At 46.6% G+C, this 22,211-nt stretch overlaps 1 protein-coding gene across 1 annotated transcript in view; it reads left to right on the forward strand.

The window, feature by feature from the left end:
• The window catches only part of LOC115096548 (transient receptor potential cation channel subfamily V member 1-like), a 47,883-nt gene extending 27,586 nt beyond the window's left edge, over positions 1-20,297 (forward strand). Inside the window, exons 7-16 of the mRNA XM_029611312.1 lie at positions 3,833-4,009; positions 4,416-4,574; positions 5,276-5,371; positions 5,622-5,692; positions 11,716-11,881; positions 12,413-12,479; positions 12,805-13,106; positions 13,514-13,641; positions 16,507-16,628; positions 17,647-20,297. Of these exons, the coding sequence (XP_029467172.1) occupies positions 3,833-4,009; positions 4,416-4,574; positions 5,276-5,371; positions 5,622-5,692; positions 11,716-11,881; positions 12,413-12,479; positions 12,805-13,106; positions 13,514-13,641; positions 16,507-16,628; positions 17,647-17,804 (1,446 nt within the window). The 3' untranslated portion in view covers positions 17,805-20,297. The remainder of the gene's footprint in view (positions 1-3,832; positions 4,010-4,415; positions 4,575-5,275; positions 5,372-5,621; positions 5,693-11,715; positions 11,882-12,412; positions 12,480-12,804; positions 13,107-13,513; positions 13,642-16,506; positions 16,629-17,646) is intronic.
• Positions 20,298-22,211: the final 1,914 nt, after the last annotated feature.

The following is a 22,211-nucleotide window of genomic DNA, read 5'->3' on the forward strand; positions in this document are numbered from 1 at the left end:
TTATGGTGAGAAACGTCGGAGGCAAAGTGTTACCTCTCAGGCATTTCCACCAACATAGGGGAAGAAATAAGTCAGTTATTTAACAGTTATCGCCTTTGAGGCCTTCATCCATTCACTTTTCCTGGTGGTGTGGTATTGACCGGTTGTCTCTGAAGGTGTTTGTTCCTGGAACCCTCTGCCATCTGGTCTGGTCTTCCTTGTTTTGAGGTTGTGCTTTGTTGTGGATCATCTGTGGGTTTACTGGTATGCCGATTCCAATTTCTTTCAGCGCGTCTGTGGCCTCTGTTACCGACTGGACTTTGAAGGTTTTCCCTTGTATGGTGAATTGTAGTCCAAAAGGGATTAGCCAACCATACTTGATATCAGATTTCTTTAATGTATTGATGGTTCCGCAGAGTTCCCTGTGCTTCTTGATTGTAGTTGTTGATAGGTCCTGGAAAACTTCCACTTTCTGGTCTTGCCACTCCACATGGCCCATTTTTCTGGCAATCTGGGCTACTCTCTCTTTGATTTCTCCCTCGATAGGTTGCCCCTTGTGTTGCCTAGGGATCTATGAGCTCTGTCCAGTTTTAACACTGTGTCTTCCGCTTTGCCTTCTTCGGTTTCTAGTATGGTGGAGCATATGCGGTTGTTGTATTCAGGGAGTTCTTGCACTCCTCTGAATCGCAGGTTGGCTCTCTGGGACCTATTTTCAAGGTCCTCTAGTTTGTCTTCCAGTGCTGTGATGGAGTTAGCGGGGTTTATATTTTCCTTCTGCAGGGCAGCTATGTCTGAGGCTTGATTGTCCAGCCATGATTCTGCCTCTTCTGTTCGGTGTCCCAGCGCTGCTATGTCTTCCTTTACCTCTGCGATCCACCCCCTCCCGACTTCAGCATAGAAGGTTGCCATATCCTGCCACATTTCATCAAACCACTTTCAGAATTCTGTGTATGTCAGCAAGCCTTCATCCTTTGCTTCGCTGTTATCTTTAATTTCTCCACTGATGCAGTTTTCATTATGAATTTCGTGGCTGTCCGCCGCTGCTGACGCCATGTGATCTTTCTCCCCGGTCTCTTCCGGGTTCAACGTGTCACAGGCTTCTCTGCAGGCAAAGGAGAAGCACTGCAGATCAGATTTTCTCTTCGTTGCCACCATCCTCAGTGCTTTCAGTGTTTGACTGCAGTCTTCTGGGATTTTCTTTTGTCCTTGGAGAGCGCTGCTATTGATCTTGTTGCTTTGTAGACGATGGGAGCCCTGGGTCTAAATGTCCATTGCAGTGGATATCGTCACTTCCTCCACCAATTTCAAGAGCAGCCTGCTCCCCTCCCTTCCCTCCCACCCTTTCATAAAGCTGAGAAATGGCACGGATCCCCCCTTCCTGCTGACTCTCCTCACTTCCACCCCTGGTACCTTCTTTGTTGTTGCCGCACGCAAAGGAACCTCTGTCCTACTCCTGACACTTCCAGTGCTGCTCTAAGACAGGCAGCGCTGGAAGCATAAACTTACATTAAGTATCTAGCCGTAAGAGAAGGGGAGCTAGAGGGAGTGCTGGAAGCATAAGCTCCCCTTCTCTTACAGATAAATAGCCCCACTCCGATACGCCCATTGCCCGCCCCCAAGATATCTGACTATCTGCTTATAAATACTTACCCAGATCAGTGGCAGCAGCTGCACATAGCTGGATTTTCAGCGGCTGTCACTTAGCCGGCCGGATAAGTGTTAGCATTTTTCAGGGTGTTTCCTCCTTCTGGCCAGGTGGGCGGTAATATATCCCCACTATATACTCTTACATTTTACATTTACATTTACATATTTATTTACATACCGTCTTTCTGTAACAGTTTACAATGAAACATACATATTATGAAACCTGACAGTACAATTAACACTACATGTCTTCTTATCATTGCCTTCTTGACTTTAACTATTCATAAGGTGGAAAAGCCATGTTAAACAACCATGTTTTTAGCTCCCTTTCATTCTTGGAATTTCTGTCCAAGAGAATTCCAGAGTGCAGTTTGTCTCCTACAAATCTTTTATCCTGTTTGACTCTATGCCAGCCTTAACATATGCTGCCCTTCCACCAATTTTATCTGCCCTGTCATGTCAAAATAATTTGTACCGTGGTATTTACAATGTCCCATTGGTTATCCTCCGTCTATGAGGTCACCAATATCCTCTTATGTCTATAAGCCCCTTTAGCGCCATCTATTCTAATTCTCCAGTCTTATTTTTCAGAATTCTGGTATTTGCATACAGACATTTTAAAGTAATTTTTATTGTATTTCTATTTTTATATGTACCTACCACACAGATAATACATGTAGTTAGGAGTTAATTTTATCTGCATGCTCTATATTTAAGTACATCTGAGTTTTTTCAGCTTTTACAACCTCCTCTCTTATCTTATTCTAACTTGCTTAGTTTGCCAGTATCCATTGAAGATACCTCCCTCTGAACCATGCACTGCTGAGTGGCTTTTGGCTTTTCCCCATGTGCTAGTTTGAAACTGCTCTATCTCCTTTTTAAAGTTAACACCAGCAGCCTGGTTCCACTCTGGTTAAGGTGGAGCCATCCCATCAGAATGTCCCCCAGTTCCTTATATACCTAAACCCCTCTTCCCCACACCATTGTCTCATTCATGCATTGAGGCTGGAGCTCAGCCTGCCTCTGGGGTCCTGCATGTGGAACAGGGAGCATTTCTGAGAATGCAATCCTGGAGGTTCTGGATTTCAGCTTTCTAACTAAGAGCCTGTTGTGAAGGTGGATCCTTGGACTGAGACGAGGTTGACGCTACCTGAAGGGAGGAGCCCTGCAGGTCTTCGCCGTTGGCGGGCGGTATTGGTCGGTGCGGAGACCCAACAGGACTTTCACCAATAATAGCTCATGTTCCTTGCAGGTTGAGTCCTTGGGTGCTGGGGCTGGCTGGACTTAGGCGCAGGTCTCTGGTGACGAATATTCCTACGACGGATGGCAGGCAAAAGAAGAGTCGAGACGTTCCAAGGGTTGAGGCAGGCAGCAATCAAGCAAGTCCAGGAAGCATGCCAAAGGTCGAGACAGGCAGCGATCAGGCAGAGTCCAGAGGAGGTCCGAGGTCAAGGCCAAAAATCAATCCAGGCGAAGACAAGACAAAGGGCAGAAGCACGGAGTCAGGAACAAGGAGTCAGGCAACCAGCTACTCACATGGAGTTTGACCTGATGCAGAGGCCAGGACCAAGGGCAGGGACTGGCCTTAAATAGTCCCGGAGTGCTGATGTCATTGACAAGGGCTGCGGAGGTTTTCCCGCCGTGGGCCCTTTAAATGAAGAAGAGAGGCGTGCGTGCGCGCCTACCTGGGTGCTGGCAAGTGCAGGAAGTCAGCGGCGGTGGCTCTGGACTACGAAGAGGACTTGTGGCATCGGCAGCAGTGAGAGAGTGCGGCTGCGGGTACCGAGGGTTGGCGGCATCAACAGCGGCTTCGGGCTGCGAAGAGGGAACGTGGTGTCGGGAAGTGAGCGAGACCAGCCATGGAATTCCGTGGCCGGCAAGCACAACAGAGCCTCTATTTAGACTCCAGAGTCTTGCTCCTGCACCTTCCTATGTCATTGGTACCTGCACGTACCACAACTGCCAGCTCCTCCCCAGCACTCTCTAAAATCGTATTGATGTGGTTCATTAGATCCACCACCTTCACACCAGGCAGGTAAGTTACCAAGCGATCCTCATGCCCACCAGCTATCTACATTCCTAATGATCAAATCATCCACTACAAAGACCGTCCTAACTATTTTCTCCTGAAAGAAACAGAAAATCTCTGATTTGTGTGCTTGGCATTTATGATCTGTATTTTCTATTCTGTGTTTGCTGATTTTAGATTTTCCAGCACATCCTCCGACGGGAGATCACCGACCCACAATGCAGACACTTGTCACGGAAGTTCACAGAGTGGGCCTATGGACCCGTCAATTCTTCCGTCTATGACCTGACATCAGTGGACACCTCTGAGAAGAACTCAGTGCTTGAGATCATTGCGTTTAGCGGTGACACTCCTGTAAGTGCACACCTTAGCAGTCACACGGGGGCCGGTGTCAGATCTTGTTACCCAGGTCTTCCCTCTTACCAAAGCATGGATTTCCTTAGTGCGTCTAAGATTCCCAAGTTCTGTGGTGCAGATGCAGCCAGTTTTGGGGTGCATAGGCAAGCAGGCAGCACGAAATCAACCAAAGGGAAGCTGTGAGAAGGAGCAGTGTTATTAGCAAGTGTTGTTGCCAGCTAGTTACAGCTGTGTGTACTGCCCGGACACAGCTCTGATGACACTGAGCAACTACACTTAGTAGAATGGTTAGTCCTGGAATGAGGGAAGGAGAGGAAGGTTTAGTTTGTGAGACTGAAAAGCTGATCTCAGGAGGGCTCTTTATTTCAGTATCTCCCAGTTCAAATTTCTTTTTTTTTCACAGAATGGACACAAAATGGTCATTTTGGAGCCACTGAATAATCTGCTGCAAGAGAAGTGGGACAGATTTGCCAAGAAAATATTTTGCATTAAGTTTCTGCTGTATGTGGCTTACATGATCATCTTCACTCTTGTGGCCTATCACCGGCCACTTACAGGAAAGGTATCAACTCCTCGTTGTTAAGGATATCTGCATGATCCACCAACCATGCCACCCACACAGTGTATTCCTGTCCACAATGTACTGATTACTCTCCTGCCCACTGGTTCCATTATCCTTTGTGACATAGATAGGTCAATATAATCACAACCAATGGCCTTAATCTGCCTCCAGCCAGGTGTCATTGAACCCTCTTGTATACTCCCCCCTCTTCAGGTAGCTCCTCCCTTGCTGCTTTCAGTTCTCAGCTCTCTCCTCCATTACTTCCTTTCCATAAACTATCAGCAATAATAAGCCTCTCTCTCTCTCCATACATCACTGCGGCCCACTAGTACCTGAGATTAGATGTTGCAAGCTTTACTCTGACAGGTCACTGACATTGGCAGAGCCTCACAGTGTGAGCATGGTAGCTGCTATATTATCCTCTGTATAATGGTATGTGTGATATGAAACGCTGTGTCATAACTTTATGACCGGCAACATACTATATATATGTTTATTCATAGAGCAACAGCTCTGTGTGCTCACAGATAGCTTTCCAAGGACTTAAAAGGAGGGCTGATCTTAGAGGTTTAACATCTTGGGAAAGCAGGTAGCGCAGTGAGCATATTTAAAGAGGGAAAGATAGATTCTTTGCTCCTGAAAAACCTGGTAACTGTTGACTCCTGCCACTGTTCACTGCATATTGATTTTCCTCTTCGCAGCCTCCATTTCCAATGGAAGAAACCTCTCAGGGTCGCCTTCGCTTGATTGGTGAAATCCTGGTCATGCTTGGAGGAGTCTATTTCTTCATCTCCCAGGTGGGCATCACTTGGGATGAAAGAAGGTGGGAGGATAACTTATGGCCTTCCTCTTAGACACCCCATTATGTATTTATCATCCTGACACCCCTCTGTTCGGGGAGCAATTCTTCTTTTAACAAGAAAGACCCAGCTCAGAACTTCATACAGATTGTAACGCTTTGCTTGTCCAAGGCAGTTGGGTGGCTCCTCCTTGCCACTGGTGACAGGTAACATTAGGCATTACTGTGGACTTTTTCTTCTCTTGCAGATCATCTACTTCTGGCAGCGACGCCCCTCTCTACGGATGCTGTTGATTGATGGCTACTGTGAAGCACTTTTGTAAGTTCTCACATTTGCTAGATGCATCCTTTTTTGTGTGTCGATGTAGCTTCTTGCCGGCATTCTCTGTTGTCTGTCCCAAGATTCATGTGCTATGAGGTCATAGCATTGCATATGTGATGATGTCGCATATGATAGTTAATGCATGGGGGCTGAGTGGGACAGACAGTAATGTGAGACAGAGTCCTGTGTTTTCTGATTCCGGCTGAAGGCAGCTGCACTAAACACCAATAGAGGAGAAGTTTTAGTTGGAAGACAGTAGGGAAAAATGGGAACAATTCTGGTTAAAGATAAGGAAATGCCCCTCCTAAAAAGGGGGAGTTGGTTCCTCTGGTGTCAAAAGAACAAGTTCCCCTATATATAAAACAGTTTTTGAACATTCTCCTTCTGATGAATGTGTCAGGAATGACCATCCCAAGAAAAGATATCTGGGAACTGGGAATGTATCCATTCGTCTATCCTCAAACCATGAGGGTAACTGATCTTTAGTGGGGATTAGAGGCAGAGTAGAGCAAAGGCAGGTGGATGCATGGATCAACCTTCCAGTAGAGGTGATGTGGGGTAGGGGAATTCACAAAAACAGTATTTCCTAGCTAGATGGTTATGCTCCCCTGCCAGCACATGGAGACGAAGTCAGATTTCAAAGCTGACGTCACACCAGATATAGCCCTGCAGTGACCTCAGTATTTCTCCGTCTCCAGCAGATGGTTGATGTACCTCCCCCTACGGGGATTGCTGTACTTTTTGGAAGGAGAAATTCTACTTTTAAATTGGAGAGAAAAATTGAGCCCCACTCTCCTGCAGTGATACCTAAAGGACCCTCTTCAGCTGAGAATTCCTGAGGCGATTTCCGAGATCCCTCAGAGGTGTGCCTTAGTTCGGTAGCTGGTTCCTAGCATGGACTTTGCTGCTCAAGCAGCTGAAAGGCAGCAGGTGCAGGAAGCTGAGCGCAGCAGTGATGGCCAAAGCCCTCTCTCCCTGCAGCTGGAGACCATCTCTGTTCTCAGTCGGTAACTGCTGAGCCCAGGTAAGTTTAAAAAAAAAGAGAGAAAATTTATCTTCAGAGATGTATAGAGGGGTTTTGATAAGACTTCCTCCAGTCTCCTTGCTCAGCTTGCCATACCGACATCATTTCCGATCCCGTTGGGATAAGGGGAAGTGGGCTTCCGAGCGGGTTGAGCGGCCCCCCCTCCAGTGGGCTAGGCCCCTCTTTAGGTTTGGTTGGCACACTGCATGGTAGGCCACAGTGGTGCCATCTTGCACACATCTTTGTGCGTGCTGTTTTGCCTGGATTCCAACTTGTGTCAGCACTGTGAGGAATCAGCACCACCCCCCCCCCCCCCCGAACTTTGCTAAGCTTGGCTCCTCCCATTCAGATGATGGGTTGGTCACAGCCTTAACTGGAGGTACTACGGATCTGAAAACCCCCTCGACTGGGTCATCCATGGGAGAGGAAAACTCAACAGGGACCACTCCAGTTCCCTCGGGCTAGGCATGGATCCAGCGGCCTTTTCTTGGGTGGAATTTTTCTAGGGGCTACAAGCATTTGTACAGGCGCAGTCTACTACCTTGCTTGCCCCTGTCCAGACCGGTACCCCTCCCTCTCCCATTCCTATCAGCAGACCTCAAAGCATTCCTCGTCTGACCAAGGGTATCCCTAGTTGGGACCCTGATGGCACAGATGAAGAGGAGGAGCCAGATCCCTTGGAAGAAGTGGAAATTCCCCCCGAGTTGGAACCGTTATTGAACCATGTTACGATCCTTTCATAGAGACAAATTGCCAACCCTGGTTTCCCAGACCCTGAAGATCCTGGGAGTTCCTGGAGCGGACTCTATGATGGAACCAAAGAAGAATCCCATTCTTATTTCCCTGCAGTAAGGCTCTTGCTACTTTCCAGTACTCAAAGCCATCCAGGAATTGGTTGACCTGGAATAGGATGCCCCAGAAGCAAGTTTTAAAGGGGGCTGAGCATTATGTTGTGCCCTAGTAGCTCGTTCATGCCTACTTCTCTTTCAGGAGGTGAATGACTCGGGGGTGAATCCCAGAGCAGCTATGGAACCTGCTGCCACCTTTTTAGCAGACAGGGGCTCTGCCTTAGTCTGTACTTCAGCCAGAGGAGTGGCCTCAGTGGTAGCGGCCAGAAGACATCTAAGGCTGTGGAATTGGTCAGCCGATGCAACCTCCAAAGCCAACCTTACAAAGATGCCCTTTAGAGGATCGCTCCTATTCGGAAATGAATAGGAAAAACTGGCCAGTAAATGGGGCAAATCTCCAGTCCCCGGCTGTCAGAAGATAAGAGGAAGCAGTTGAGGGGCCGGTCCAGGGGCTCCCAACATTTCTGCCCCTACAGAAACTCGACATTTCAGAGGTCTCAGCCCATTGGGTGAACCCAGTCCTTTCGTAGTCGACAGCCCAAGAGAGGGGCAAATTCCAGTTCAGATTCGTCCCAAGCCCCCCAGTGAAATTTTTCCAACCCTCCATCGGAACGAGGAGATAGGGGGTCAACTGTCTCTCTTTTACCACTTCAGACAAATGGGTACTAGAAGTCATACGAGAAGGATATGTACTGGAATTTTGCAGCACTTCTCCGGATGTATTCATGATGTCTCCTTGCCATTCCCAGCATGAAAAGCAGGCAGTGGAGATTACTCTTTTAAGGCTGCTTAGGATGAGGGCTGTAATCCCAGTACCTAGGCCCCAGGAAAATACGGGGCATTATTCCATTTATTTCATAGTACCCAAGAAGAAAGGTTCTTTTCACCTCATCCTGGACCTCAAGAGTGTCAACCGTCACCTACGAGTGAGTCATTTCTGCATGGAAACTTTACGGTCCGTGATAATAGCTGTACAATCAGGAGAGTTCCTAACCTCCCTGGACCTATCCGTGGCCTACCTGCATATTCCAATTTGTCAGGAACACCAATGCTTCCTACGCTTTGCGGGACTGGATCGCCATTATCAGTTTCGGGCACTGCCCTTTAGCCTAGCCACCGCCTCCAGAACATTTTCCAAGATTATGGTGGTCATGGTGGCAGTGTTGAGAAGAGAAGGAATCCTGGTACACTCATACTTGGATGACTGGTTGATCCAGGCCAAGTCTGTGGAAGAGAGCCTCCGGGTGATCAACAGGGTGATCTCCTTGCTTCAGGAACTCAGTTAAGTAGTAAACATGGATAAGAGCAGTCTCAAGCCTTCCCAGTCCTTAGAGTATCTGGGAGTCCAGTTTGACACCAGGCAGGACAAGGTTTTCCTTCTGACCAGATGGATATGGAAGTTGATGTCCCAGGTGCATCAGTTGATAAACACAATTTGCCCAACAGTATGGAGCTATCTCCAAGTTCTCAGCTTGATGGCAGAACCTTGTAAGTAGAGCCATGGGCGAGAGCACACATTCGCCCACTTCAACACTCGCTGCTGTCACATTGGAACCCACAGTCTCAAGATTAATCGATTCAGCATCACTTACCGATGGGAGTCTGCTCCCATCTCCAGTGGTGGTTGTAGGAAGCTCATCTGAACAGGGGTGTGTCCCTGTCCTCCCTGAACTGGCTGGCTCTCACAACAGATGCGAGTCTCCGGGGCTGGGGAGCTCACTATCAGAAACTCATGGCCCAGGCCGTTGGATGAAAGTGGAGACCCTCTGGAACATCAATTGCCTGGAAGCCCGGGCAGTAAGGCTGGCATACTTACAATCTGGCCACAGACTCCAGGGTCAAGCGGTCTGTGTAATTTCGGACAACGCAATGACAGTAGCCTACATCAACTGCCAGGGAGGAACCAAGAGCCACAAGTATCACAGGAGACAGACCTCCTTATGGAGTGAGTGGAAATACATCTACAGATGATATTGGCCTCCCACATTGCAGGAAAAGACAACGTCAGAGCAGACTTTCTAAGAAGGGAGAGTCTGGATCCAGGAGAATGGGTGTTGTCAGACAAAGCTTTTCAACTGATAGTAGATTGCTGGGGCCTCCCGTCCATCGACCTGCTGGCTGCATCTCACAACACGAAGGTTGCTCGATTCTTCAGTCACAGAAGAGATCCATGGTTCCTGGGAATCGACGCCCTCGCTCAGCTCTGGCCGGAAGAAGAGTTAATGTAAGCCTTCCCTCCATGGCCCCTGCTGGGCAGGGTCATTTGCAGAATCGAACACCACAGGTGCTTAGTCCTACTAGTAACTCCAGATTGGCCCAGGTGTCTGTGGTATGTGGACATGCGGAGATTCTTGGTGGAGGACCCCATGTGCCTCCCACTGCACAGGGACCTGATGCAGCAGGGACCGGTCCTTCATGAGGATCCGAGTTGATTCTGTCTTATGGTCTGGCTCTTGAGAGGGCTCGCCTGAGGAAGCAAGGATATTCTGCAGTGGTAATTGCACCTTACTTCGCACTTGGAAGTTCTCCAGATCCCTAGCATATGTGCGGTTCTGGAGAGTATTTGAGGCCTGGTGCAAGAAATGCCGGTGTCCCCCCTTGGGCAGTCAAAATCCCTCTTATTCTGGAAATTTTGCAGGACGACTTGAATAAAGGTTTGGCCCTTAACTCCTTGAAGATGCAGGTAGTGGCTGTCTCCTGTTTCAGGGGTGAGGTGAATGGAACTCCTGACATGGCCTGTTTTCTCCCTTACAGTTGCTGGTTTCCCTATGGAATCTTAATTTAGTACTGGAATTTTTGGCAGGTCCTTCCTTTTGGCCACTGCACAGTCTTTCCTTGAGTTTATTGACCTTGAAAATGGTGATCCTAGTGGCCCTATGCTTGGCTCACTCATCTCGGAACTACAGGCCTTATTGTGCCGGGAACCATTCCTCCGGGTGACTCCAGGAGTGTTACAGCGATGTACTGTTCCATCCTTCTTGCCTGAGGTAGTCTTGGAGTTTCATTTTAATCAGTCGGTTTCATTACCGTCTCTATATAAACTCAAGGACACAGAGGAGTATTGCCTCCGCTGTCATTTGGATGTCAAGAGACTTCTAGTGCAGTATCTGGAAGTCTCAGAACCGGTCCGAAAGATGGACCGCCTGTTGGTCCTCCAGGGTGGAAGGAAGCAGGGCAAACCAGCTTTATGGGCTACCATAGCTCGCTGGCTTAAGGAAGTGGTTACAGGAGCCTATGTGGAGGCAGGAAAGCCATTGCCTCCACATAGGCTCCTGTTAAAGCTCATTCCACCTAGGCTCAGGCAGTCTCATGGGCGGAAGTTAGACTGCTGTCTCCTGCCGATATCTGCCGAGCGGCGACGTGGTCCTCAATGCATACTTTCTACAGGTTCTATCGCCTGGACGTTCAGGCCTGAGAAGACGCAGCTTTTGCAAGGGCTGTGTTAACTGGACCATGGGCAGCCTCCCGCCCCAGTCGGGTGTAGCTTTTGTACATCCCATTGGTCCTGAGTCCATCTGGCTATCACTAGGAAATGGAGAAATTATTTACCTGATAATTTTGTTTTCCTTAGTGTAGACAGATGGACTCAGCATCCTGCCCTCGGCTGCCCAAGAACGGTACCAAGGATTCGCTCGTGGAATGGATATCATATCCAAGACATTACGGGTAAGCCTTCATCCAATCCCTAAATCAGAGTATATATTTACTGGGGTTCAGTGTTTATGGCTGTTTGAATACAGTTACGGTTATCTGTTTTTTAATCATATTTTAATCAAGTTTTTTCACTAGTATGTCCACAGTGGCTTTTGAAGAGAATACTGGAGGGCTGAGGTCACTGCAGGGCTATATTTGGGGTGATGTCAACTTTGAAATCTGACTCAGTCTCCATCTGCTGGCAGGAGCGCATAACTCATTGGTCCTCAGTCCACCTGTCTACACTAAGGAAAACAAAATTATCAGGTAAGTAATTTCTCCATTAGAATTTCAGAAGGCATGGGACGAGGAACACCGAGTGAGCCTTAACTGCAGGGAAGTGAGGGAAAAGCCACAGAGCAAGTAGGATCTGTGCTGTCACAGTAGGAAGGGAGAATGGACAAATTGGGTGGGCCTGGAGGTCTTTTTCTATCATTCAGTCTCTTTGCTTCCAGCTTGCTTCAGTCAACCGTGCTGCTGTGCTCTGGCATAATGTATTTGGCAGGATATGAGGAGTACGTTGCCCTGATGGTTTTCTCTCTGGTGGTTGGCTGGGTGAACATGCTATACTACACCCGAGGATTCCAGCAGACGGGGATCTACAGTGTCATGATTCAGAAGGTCAGCACAGCAGGCTCTAAGGAAACAGACTTTCCTTGTTCATAATCTTGTTAATTAGTATTTATAAATCACTTTTTAATCTTTGGCCTAACATCTTGTGCTATTTAGGTGTCTGAAATAGAATTATAGATATGCAAATGGGTCAGCTAGACTTCTGATGAATTTGGAAAGACATAAGTGCCTAACTACAGTCTGCTGGCTGAAATTAGAAGTCTAGAAAGTGGACCTTGTGGAGGCCTGGCCTCCTGCTGAATGCAGCTTTCTGTACATTAGGTGCAAAATTCTCATATCTTATTGCATCTGTTAATGATGTAACTAATGAAGTGGGGTTTTCGGCATCTGATACTAATTAAAGTGTGATTATTCCATGAAGAGCTTGTCTACGACATGTAAAAACAAGAGTCAAAGGCTGCTGTGGCTTTGTGTTTAGATGTAAGGAGCAGGCGCTCATGGGCTCAGCCGACTCTTGGGAGACTTTCTAGGTCAAATGTTTAGTTGCTTCTAACTGCTTGTCATTACCTTGTGTTTCAGACCATCCTGAGGGACATCTTGCGTTTTCTCTTTGTCTACATTGTCTTCCTCTTTGGCTTTGCAGCAGGTGAGTGATGGTGGGATTCATTCTGCTGCTATTATTAACAACTCATTTTGATGTTTGAGAGCCCTTGTATTGGCAGACTGAATAATAAGTGTATTCTTCAGCTGCTATCACCTGGTTAGTGACATTCCAAAATGTATGTATGCTCATGCACACACTGCACCGTTGTATCTTGATTAGCCGCTGCACCTCAGGTACTGTGCATTCGCTGCAGCTCTGGGTTTATTGTTATACGGTAGGCCTCGCGTTATGTTGTGCACTGCAAGACATCTTGAGTTCTTAGGCATTTGGGTTGGTGTTGACAAGACTCTTTGCTTTGCTGCGGTAGCTTTAGTCACACTGAATGGACGAGCTCCAGCCGAGACGGGGAACAGCACCAGCTCCGAAGGCAGTGAGGACCATGGGAACTATGGGGGATTATACATCACCTCCCTAGAACTCTTCAAGTTCACTATCGGCATGGGTGATCTGGAGTTCAATGACAATCTGAAGTTTAAGCACTTCTTTATGTTCCTGCTGATTCTGTACGTGGTGCTGACCTACATCCTCCTCCTCAACATGCTCATTGCCCTGATGAGCGACACCGTCAACAAGGTCTCCAACGAGAGCAAGAGCATCTGGAAGCTGCAGGTGAGCCTTCCCCAGCTGTCCTCTGATGAAACAGCTTGCCCTCTATGCTATGCCATCACTTCCCAGGCGCTGTCATCCACAGTCCTGCAGTCTCCTGTGAGGCTGCTAATGCCTTACCCTCACTGTTGGCAGTGCCAGAGTTCAGGATGGGATGTACTGCATCCACTGCCAGCAAGGTGTGGCTGTAATACACATTCCTGTGACAGAAGTACGAATCTGACCCTTCTCCGTGACAAATAACAACATAAATGTAAACCGGTGTGATATCTCGATTGAGATCGAATGTCGGTATATAAAAATAAATAAATAAATAAATAAATAAATAATAATAACAACCCATGAAACACATATGTACTGTAATTCCTAACTGTCTCTCTGTCCACCCTAACGAGGCGCTTTATTCTTAGAGAGCTGTCACGATCCTGAATATCGAGAAGACTTTGCCACAGTTTATGAGGAAGAAGTTGAGATCTGGAAGCCTCATCAGGGTGGGCACAACTCCCGATGGAAAGGATGATGAACGATTGTGCTTTAGGTAAATGGAAGATGCCTTGGGTTCCTCCATGACTCTTTAGGAGGGCTGACGTGCAAGGGACGGATTTGTGATGCCTGTGTTGGAGCACCTGTTCAGAAAAGTTGTATATTTTGTTTTCTGTGTCTTTACTTTCTTATTTGATAGTAATTGGGAGGAGGGAGCCAGGTGAGGGAACCTGTGGTGCAGCTATTCTAGTCTGCTTTGTTGGGGTACTTAATGCCCTCCTGTCCCATGGGTCAATTGCTTTGATTGTCTAACTGGATGAGCAATGCTGGTCCTGAGGAGGCACAAACCAGTCTGCTTAACAGGATGTCCACAATGAATGTTCGTCAGGTTATTTGCATACATCAGGTCTGTAGGTGAGGCTACTTTGTATATTTTGAATACATGAAAATCAGATCTGTTTGCATCCTTCAAAGGGCTGAGTTTCTTCTCTGTGATACAAATACATTTTGCCTTTGCATTTTGTCAAAGATTGAAGTGGTTGGAATTCTACTGGCATTTTGAGCTAATATAGCAACTAACTAATTAAACCAATAGCCAAATCATTTGTATGATCAACATTAGCCACCTGATCCTTGATTTCTGCTGCCTTGGTTGAGCCATATGCAAGAAAGCAGAGCAGTCAGGTTCAGCCTTAGCAACGGGAGTTGGCAGATCCGTACGTCTGTCAGCCTGCCGCCTGTCCCAGCATTGACAAGAACTTTTTCAGGAAGGCTCTGGGAGCACCATTTTCAAAGTGAGTTCTGGGATAAGAAACGTTTTACCTGCAGAAATGGTCTTATTTGCCTAAACCCCCCACCATATATGGGAGAGACCACCTCTCAGATGTGTATATAGGGTGCGCCCACACAACTAAGGGTTCTCCCAGGGATAGGGAGCAGAGCCTGGAGCCGAGGATAAAGCAAGAAACAATAGAATAGAACCCACTATGTATTATTACTATTGCATGTAATTCACATAAAATCTGTGCACTTTATGGTTCTTATGCTCTACAGCAAGAACAGATGCTTGGCATTTTGGTAAAAGAAAGAAAGAAAATTAATTAGCAGTAGAAATTCAGGAAAATTAGTTTGTAAACTACATATAAAAACTGACTACTCCCACCCCAAATCTCCGTTCACTTCTCTTGCAAAATATTTCAAAATTCCCACCCAAATTCTGGCCAGAAGAATAATATAAATTCTCAGTGAAGTTTCTTGAGATTCTCTGAATCCTTTTTAGACGAGCTTCTCTGTTGGGTGCTTGATGAAGCTATTGCAGATGCTTGGAGTCCAGTACACAGCCAGATCCCTTGCTTCAAGGGATTCTCACACACACACACACACACACACAAAAATGAATTACTCCCTCTCTACTCTATATAATACATAAGATTATGACAAATCTTCCAAATTTCCCTGCAATTGGGTCAGCCTAGTACTGCATGTGTGCAGATACTAATCCTACTACTGTTCTTCTAACATCTAACTAGAAATACAACAAAAATCAATAAATCTGTATGTTCACATTTCCTTCCCTTAAAAAGGTTTGTTAGCAATAGCATTCAATCACCTTATTCTCATTACACACCCAAGCTTTGATTCAAGAAATGCCATAGATCCATTTGAATCACAATTTTCGCTCCTGGAAAATTATCTATAGCATTTCCTACTAGCAATTGCAGTCACATCCACTGGGTGTCATTACAAGCCAGGAGATAATAGCACTGGCTTCCAGCCATAGCTCTCCTATTGCTGGGGAGACAGAGGCTAACTGAACGTTTTTCTGTGGCTTCAAAGGAAAGAATTTGCATTGGTATCTCTCTGTCTAAACCAACAAAAGGACTGCCAGTTGGTTCACAGAACATTTGTCTTTTAAAGTAGTTTTATTATTCTCCCTTGGCATTTGGACTTCAAAAAAAGGAAGTGACCATGGGCTATCTCCTTTCTAAGTTAATTCACCTTTGCCAGGCAGAGTGAGGACAATCTCTTAAGCCCCTGGCTTACCTTTGAAAACAGCCTGCCCTGAACGAGACAGAAAGTGCCCCATTGCCTGTACACTGTTGCCCTCGTGTGGCAGAGGTGCTCCCGGGGGGGGTGCCTGCATCTTTTTGCAGTCATGGAAAGCACCCACAGGAGGCATAAGTGTCTAGGGCCTCGTTTGTCTTGGGCGACAAAGGCCCTGGGTGAGCAGTACCTGCAGACACCCTTGTAACTGCAGTCACACGCACACTTACAAACCCACACAGAAGCCGGCAAACTTCACACACAAGGTATGTGGGGTGGGGGGAGAAGGACCGCTGATACCTTTCCCACCACCTGGCACCACTCCAGCCCTTTCACAGTCTGAAGCAGGGCCCTGTAGACTGTGGGAGTTGCTGGTCACGAGCAGTTTAAACCACAAAATTGGCTAAAGAGGTGCCAGATAGAGAAAAAGATGTTGGCGTTCTGTTGCTCAGCTTGGCCAGAACATTACCCAGGCACATTGATTGTGGGAGCAAATGCAGACAAAGTAAAACGGGAGTGTAAGTTAGGCACTTTTATTCTACCTGCTTACCTTTTGAAAAGCTAAGGGTACATGGCACCAGAATGTCCCTTCCAGGGATGCCTGTTTTGTATGTGGCCCAGATTGTGCACATACTTTCAGTCTCACATGCAAACAGATAATTTAAGTGAGTTCATTCTATTTATACCCACCTAACAGGCATCCAAGTCTTTGAAAAAGTACTCCGGTAGCCTTAGCAGCGAGAGACATCACTTCTGTAAGCCTGTCTATATGTCTCCCCAACTCTAAAACATTAGCAGGGAGAGAGAGTACCTTTATTTGTCTGTTTGTCTTCCTGAGTGCCCCTTTAAGCCATCATTAAAATCTCTGTCTTGTCAGGGTGGAAGAAATGAACTGGCATAACTGGAACCGGGACATGGGCCTCCTGCATGAAGAACCTGAGATCTATGAGGACTCCAACCAGAGCAGTCCTGGTGACTCTGGCATTTACCCTTCCAGAGGTGGGTTGTGTGCTGTATACAGACCCAGTGCAGGCAGCATCTGCTAATCCTGCCCTGGAAATCTTTCTGCACTGGGGAGGGAGTGTTATTCTTACAATATAAAAACATAGCAAGTGCCATGCTGGGTCCATTGAGCCTAAGGTTGCAAACTGGCTCCAGATTTGCAGGACAGGTTGATCCTGTCCTGGTTTTCCCCCATTGCATGCTGGGATTGATTCTGATTTCCCTATTGTATTCCCTAAGAAAAGCAAAACTATAAGTACCTGCATGCAGGGGTGTAAAACCAGGATGGGATCAACCTGTCCTGAAAATCTGGAGCCAGTTGGCAACCCTAATCAAGCCCAGCATCCTGTGTACGACAGTGGCCAGTCCAGGTCACAAGTACTTGCATTATGCAGAACAATCACTAAAGTGCAGAGGCCTTCTGTGACTATGTCGGTGCCAATTTCACAAAAAGCAATGGTAATTCCTGTTGTCTGCCTCGGGCTGCTTCCGGATGAGAGACTGTACGCCCAGACCAGCGATGTAATTCAGCCCTCACCTTAGAATAAATATCTGTCTCTCAGTAAAGTGCCCTGGGATTTCCAGTGTTCATAGACAGGACCCTAGAGTAATGTCTTACATGAAAGATGGCATCGTGCCCTCTTATACCATGCTGGGACACTGGATGAAAGGGAAAAGTGACCCTATATACTGGTCTGATACATTGGTCAGAGGGAAGAGTGATTTCTAACATCATAATGTGACACTAGGTCAATACTGGATCAGAGGGAAGATTGTTCCCCTGACATCATGCTGGGACATTGGGTCAGTCCTGGATTGGAGGAAGAGTGTCCTCCCTGGTGGAGTTTTTGTTGCATAGATTCAATATGGAGAGTGTGCCCTAATATTGTCCAAGTACCAGCCAGACCAGATTCTGAGAATCCTAGGATTGGCGCCTCAGACTCTCTGAAGTGCATTTTAGAGTCCTGGATGATAGGACCATATTTATTCTGATATCTTTTTATTTAACATGCAGGAAAGAGTTGGAGAAACTTGTTGGCGTGGTCAAAAACCAGGGACGGGGACCAGAGTACAGAGGAGAAGATGCCTTTAAATTCAGTTTCTGTAATCCCTCCAGAAGAGGCCTCTGGAAGGGAGACCACAACTGGCCTGACAGAGACTCAGAAGACATAGACCCCTGGAGCTGCTGCTTCTGTTAGTGTTTCTTCACTTAACATTTCATCCTGGTCCCATGCCTGGCCTTTGGACCTAGTGGGCCTCCACCATTGCACAGGAGGGCTTCATTATCTCAGATACCTGCTATTGGCCTCAGAGGCCTTACTGACATATAGTTTCACCTCTTGATTTTAAACCTTCAGGATTCTCTGCTGTACACACGTGCCACTGACCTAGCCCATCACACAGAAGTGTGCTCACATTCTACCAGCAAAAGTGGTTAAAAGGGGGATTTGGGGAATAAAGAATGAAGAGGCCTTCTTCTGGGAGCTTTCAGGTGGGAAAATGTGGGAAAAATGATATTTTTTTTTAAACCAGACAAAGACCCAGCTCCTCCCCTACCCCCACCCACCCCACCAAAAAGGAAACATTGGCAACTGTTCCCTGTTTTTAGCCATTGGTAGCCAGGAAGTCACGACCCACTGTCCAAGGAGGATGGTGGTCAGTGATGCTTTCAGATGGGAACTGTGTTCATCTCTTTTGTCCTGCTGAAATACTGATATGGAAATTTGGTTTCAGATCACACTCGAAATTGGATCTCATGATCAGTTGAAAATATCCCAAAGTGTGTCCCCACCAGCCCACTTGCCCAGGATGGGCACCACAATATCTGAGGCCTAGACATCTTAGCGCTACATGAGGCTGGCACTGTGTGATTGAGAGTAATGGGGCCCCATGACTTTAGGAGTCCTGATGATTTACATCTCCTCCTGCTGTTCCATCAGGTATTGGTGCTAATACTGGTCTGGCTGGTTGCTGTGACTTTTCTCACCCTCTCATTGGGGGCTGGTATGAAATAGCTCACACCTGTAGGGGGCATTCCTTTGCACAGTGCATGCAGTGACTTGCTGGTGCCAGTGGCTGCCCTTTACCACAGTATCCTCCTCTGCAGAAGACTTTTCCCATATCTTTCCCTTTTCCCATCACTTCCCATGTGCAGGACTGCTTCTTTCCTTGGCCAAGGACTGAAAGGATGAAACTCAATTATCTCAGCATCATCTTAAATGAAAGGCCCCACAGATTCTTCTTACTACAGTCTTATCTTCCTGCTCCCCACACCTCCTCCAAGCTCCCTATCCTACAGACCCTGGCACCTCCTCACACTTACTGGTGCCCACTTCCTGCCATGCTGCAGAGCTTGTGACCAGAAAAAGATCTGGAAACAAGAAATACAAGATCTTAAATATTTTCCCAATGATTACAGGACCCTGGTCCCCTTGAAGGTTGCATTCTGGTCTGATGGGAATTCTGTCTTCCTTGCCTCTGACTGAGTGCAAGGCGTGGGGGTGGGGGAAAACGGAGATGCTGAATGATTATTAGCAGCTTATCTTAGTGTTTATGATGATTTGCCAAACCTCCAAGGGGGCTGAAGCAGTGGCAAAATTGAACCAAAGTTCAAGCTCTTCTCTTACTAATTCTGGGTAGCAGGAAATAAAGCTACAATATTCTAAATGTATGGTGTGCACATAATCCCTGACGCTGCGTGTGCACATGGCTTTCAGTGTAAAGATGACATTATTTATTTTTTTATTCTTATTATTTTAGTTTAGATTTTTATATTCTGCTTTTCAGCACTTCAAAGCGGATTACATTCAGGTACTGTAAGTAGTCTATGGGTACACTGTCACTCAAAACTGACATCAGCCATTCAGCATGCACTTCCATTCTAAGCACTGCCCACTCCCATAGAAGTGAATGGGTGTAGCCCCACCCACGCCATGCCCCCAAACTCCACCCCTGGCCACACCCATCCCACCCCGACCATGCCTCTAGCTCCATCCCTGACCCTGCCCATGTTCCTCCCACCCAATAGAAGTGAATGGAGTGGCCCCTCCCATTCCCTGCCCCAAACCAAACCCCCCTATGATGTCACTGGTATATCACCAGAAGTCCAACCCTTACCACACCCTCAAAAACACGCTCCCTAGAACATCATCAGAAAAGGCCCTGTTGCTTTTTAATGATGATAAAATGAATGGACTCCGGCTGTTTTTGATGATCTCACCGGAAGTACAACACAAACCCAACCCACACCCAAAAATGCGCCCCCCCCCCCCAACATCAACAGAAATGTTCCTTGTCACTTTTTAATGATGACAGAGCTGGAAGCAGGTTTTTTCTTGCCCCTCTGTTTTAAACATTACTAGATGTGATGTGGCAGGAAACTTTCTCTCATTCTGTACACAGTGATAGGGAGAATTACCCCCTTCCCTCCTCCCCTCACTGTAGAAACCCAACGGCCCCTATCCTTGCAGAGTGAAATTTGAGCAGCTCTTTTGTGGTATACTAAAAGGATATTTAACAGCTTGTTGGCTGTTGGAGGTTGGGGGACTGCAAAAGTGAATAAAACAAGGATTTAATTTTCTTTTAAAAAAACAGATCTCTGTGTTTACAGCCATACAAAACAATACAGCACAAGCAGCTCTTAAATAAAATTTATTATGAACCAGGCACTGTAGGAAGTTTTGGTGGAATAAATCCTCTTTTTCAGGCTGCTACAACATGTAATGAGACAGTGACCAGAAAACAAGTGACTGAATGGCTTACAGATCAAGATGCTTATTCCTTACACAGACCTGCTAGGATACATTTTAAAAGAAACAAAACCATAGAGGTAGATTTTAAAAGGTGCGTACGCGTGTCCAGGTGTGCACGCTTCCCAGCGCGCACATGGACATGCCGGTTTTATAACGCGCGCATGTTATAAAATCCCATGGCCACTTGCGGGATTTTATAATCCGCGCATCTGCAGGTAGCGCGTGCAGAGGGGGACAATTTTATAAGATTATGCGTGGCGACGCAATCGGGCCTCCCAAGTTCCCTCCCAGTCCGCTCCAATTAAGGAGCGGACTGGGAGGAAAGTTCCCTAACCCCCTACCCATCCTCCCTCTTCCCCTCTCTTCCCCTCTCTTCCCCTCTCTTCCCTACCCCCTAAACCCTTTCTCCTACCTTCCCTTTTTTTATTTTGTTGCTTATTGCTCCGTCGGAGCAGAAGCAACTTGCGCGCACCAACTGACTTCCGGCATGTGCTTCCTTGGCACAGCGGCAAATGGCTGCTGTACTGTCTGCCTCCAGCCCGGCCCCTCCCTGTCCCTTTCTCTGAGCCCGGCTCTTCTGCACATAATGGGGGTTCCGCGCGTGGCCGGGCCCCTTTGAAAATGCAGGGCGCACGCAAGGCCCGGCCACGTGCGTAACTGATTTAAAATTCAGCTGATAGTGTCTGATGTGGATGCGCAATGGCAAGCTGATCTGGTCGACCTGACCGTCTTGTCCAGTTATAACAGCGGCTACAAATACATTTTGATGACGATAGATGTTTTGTCAAAATATGCATGGGTTGTGAGCCTAAAAACAAAAACAGGTTGTGAAGTGGCCAAGGTATTTGAAATTATATTTAAAGGCAACCGAGTTCCCAATAAAATACAAACAGACAGGGGTAAAGAGTTTTTAAATAGCTCTGTGAAAAATTCGTTAAAATACAGAGGCGTTCATCATTTAAGGCAGCGGTTGTGGAGAGATTTAACAGGATTTTAAAATCCAAAATGTGGCGATACTTTACATCGCACAACACTTTGCGATATGAAGAATTGAAGATGTGCTTCAGGCTTTTGTGAATAGTTATAACCACAGCTTTCACAGAACAATATAGGCCTGCCCCATCGATGTAACAGCCTCAAACTCTCTGCAGTTCTGGAAAGTAATCTACGGCAATAACAATAAATATGAAACTGCTAAGCCATTTTTTGAAAAGGGGGATCATGTTAGACTGTCAAAAACTAAAGGGAAAATTGAAAAAGATTATGAACAAACATGGACAGATGAGATATTTATAATAACTAATGCCTTAAACAGGGGGCAGAAAACAGTGTACAAGATACAAGATTATGGTGAGGAAGCCGTTCAAGGTTCTTTTTATCCTGAAGAATTGCTGAAAGTCAATCCTCGACAGGATAGAATATACCACATTGATAAGGTTCTAAAGGTAAAAGGGAGAGGTAAGAACAAGCAGTGCTTTGTGAAATGGCGAGGGTGGCCTGAAAAATGTAACAGTTGGATAAAAGCATAAGAGATTCAAGATGTTTGATTTGAAAAGGCCTTGTATCATAAAAAAGAAAAAATGAATGAAGGGGGATTTTATATAATGCTGCTTAGTAATGCCTCTGTGAGGATACTTCCACAAAACACCAGCTCTAATTTCACGACACAATTAACTAGGCCTTTGGACCTACATGGCCCATGGGAAGTGGGGCTGGTGGAAATACAGTACCCGCACATATGGGATAAAATTACAGTAGACCATAAGTACGTTGTCACCACATAAGAACATAAGAAATTGCCATGCTGGGTCAGACCAAGGGTCCATCA

Source organism: Rhinatrema bivittatum, chromosome 8 (genome assembly GCF_901001135.1).
Source record: "Rhinatrema bivittatum chromosome 8, aRhiBiv1.1, whole genome shotgun sequence".
Taxonomy (NCBI): domain Eukaryota; kingdom Metazoa; phylum Chordata; class Amphibia; order Gymnophiona; family Rhinatrematidae; genus Rhinatrema; species Rhinatrema bivittatum.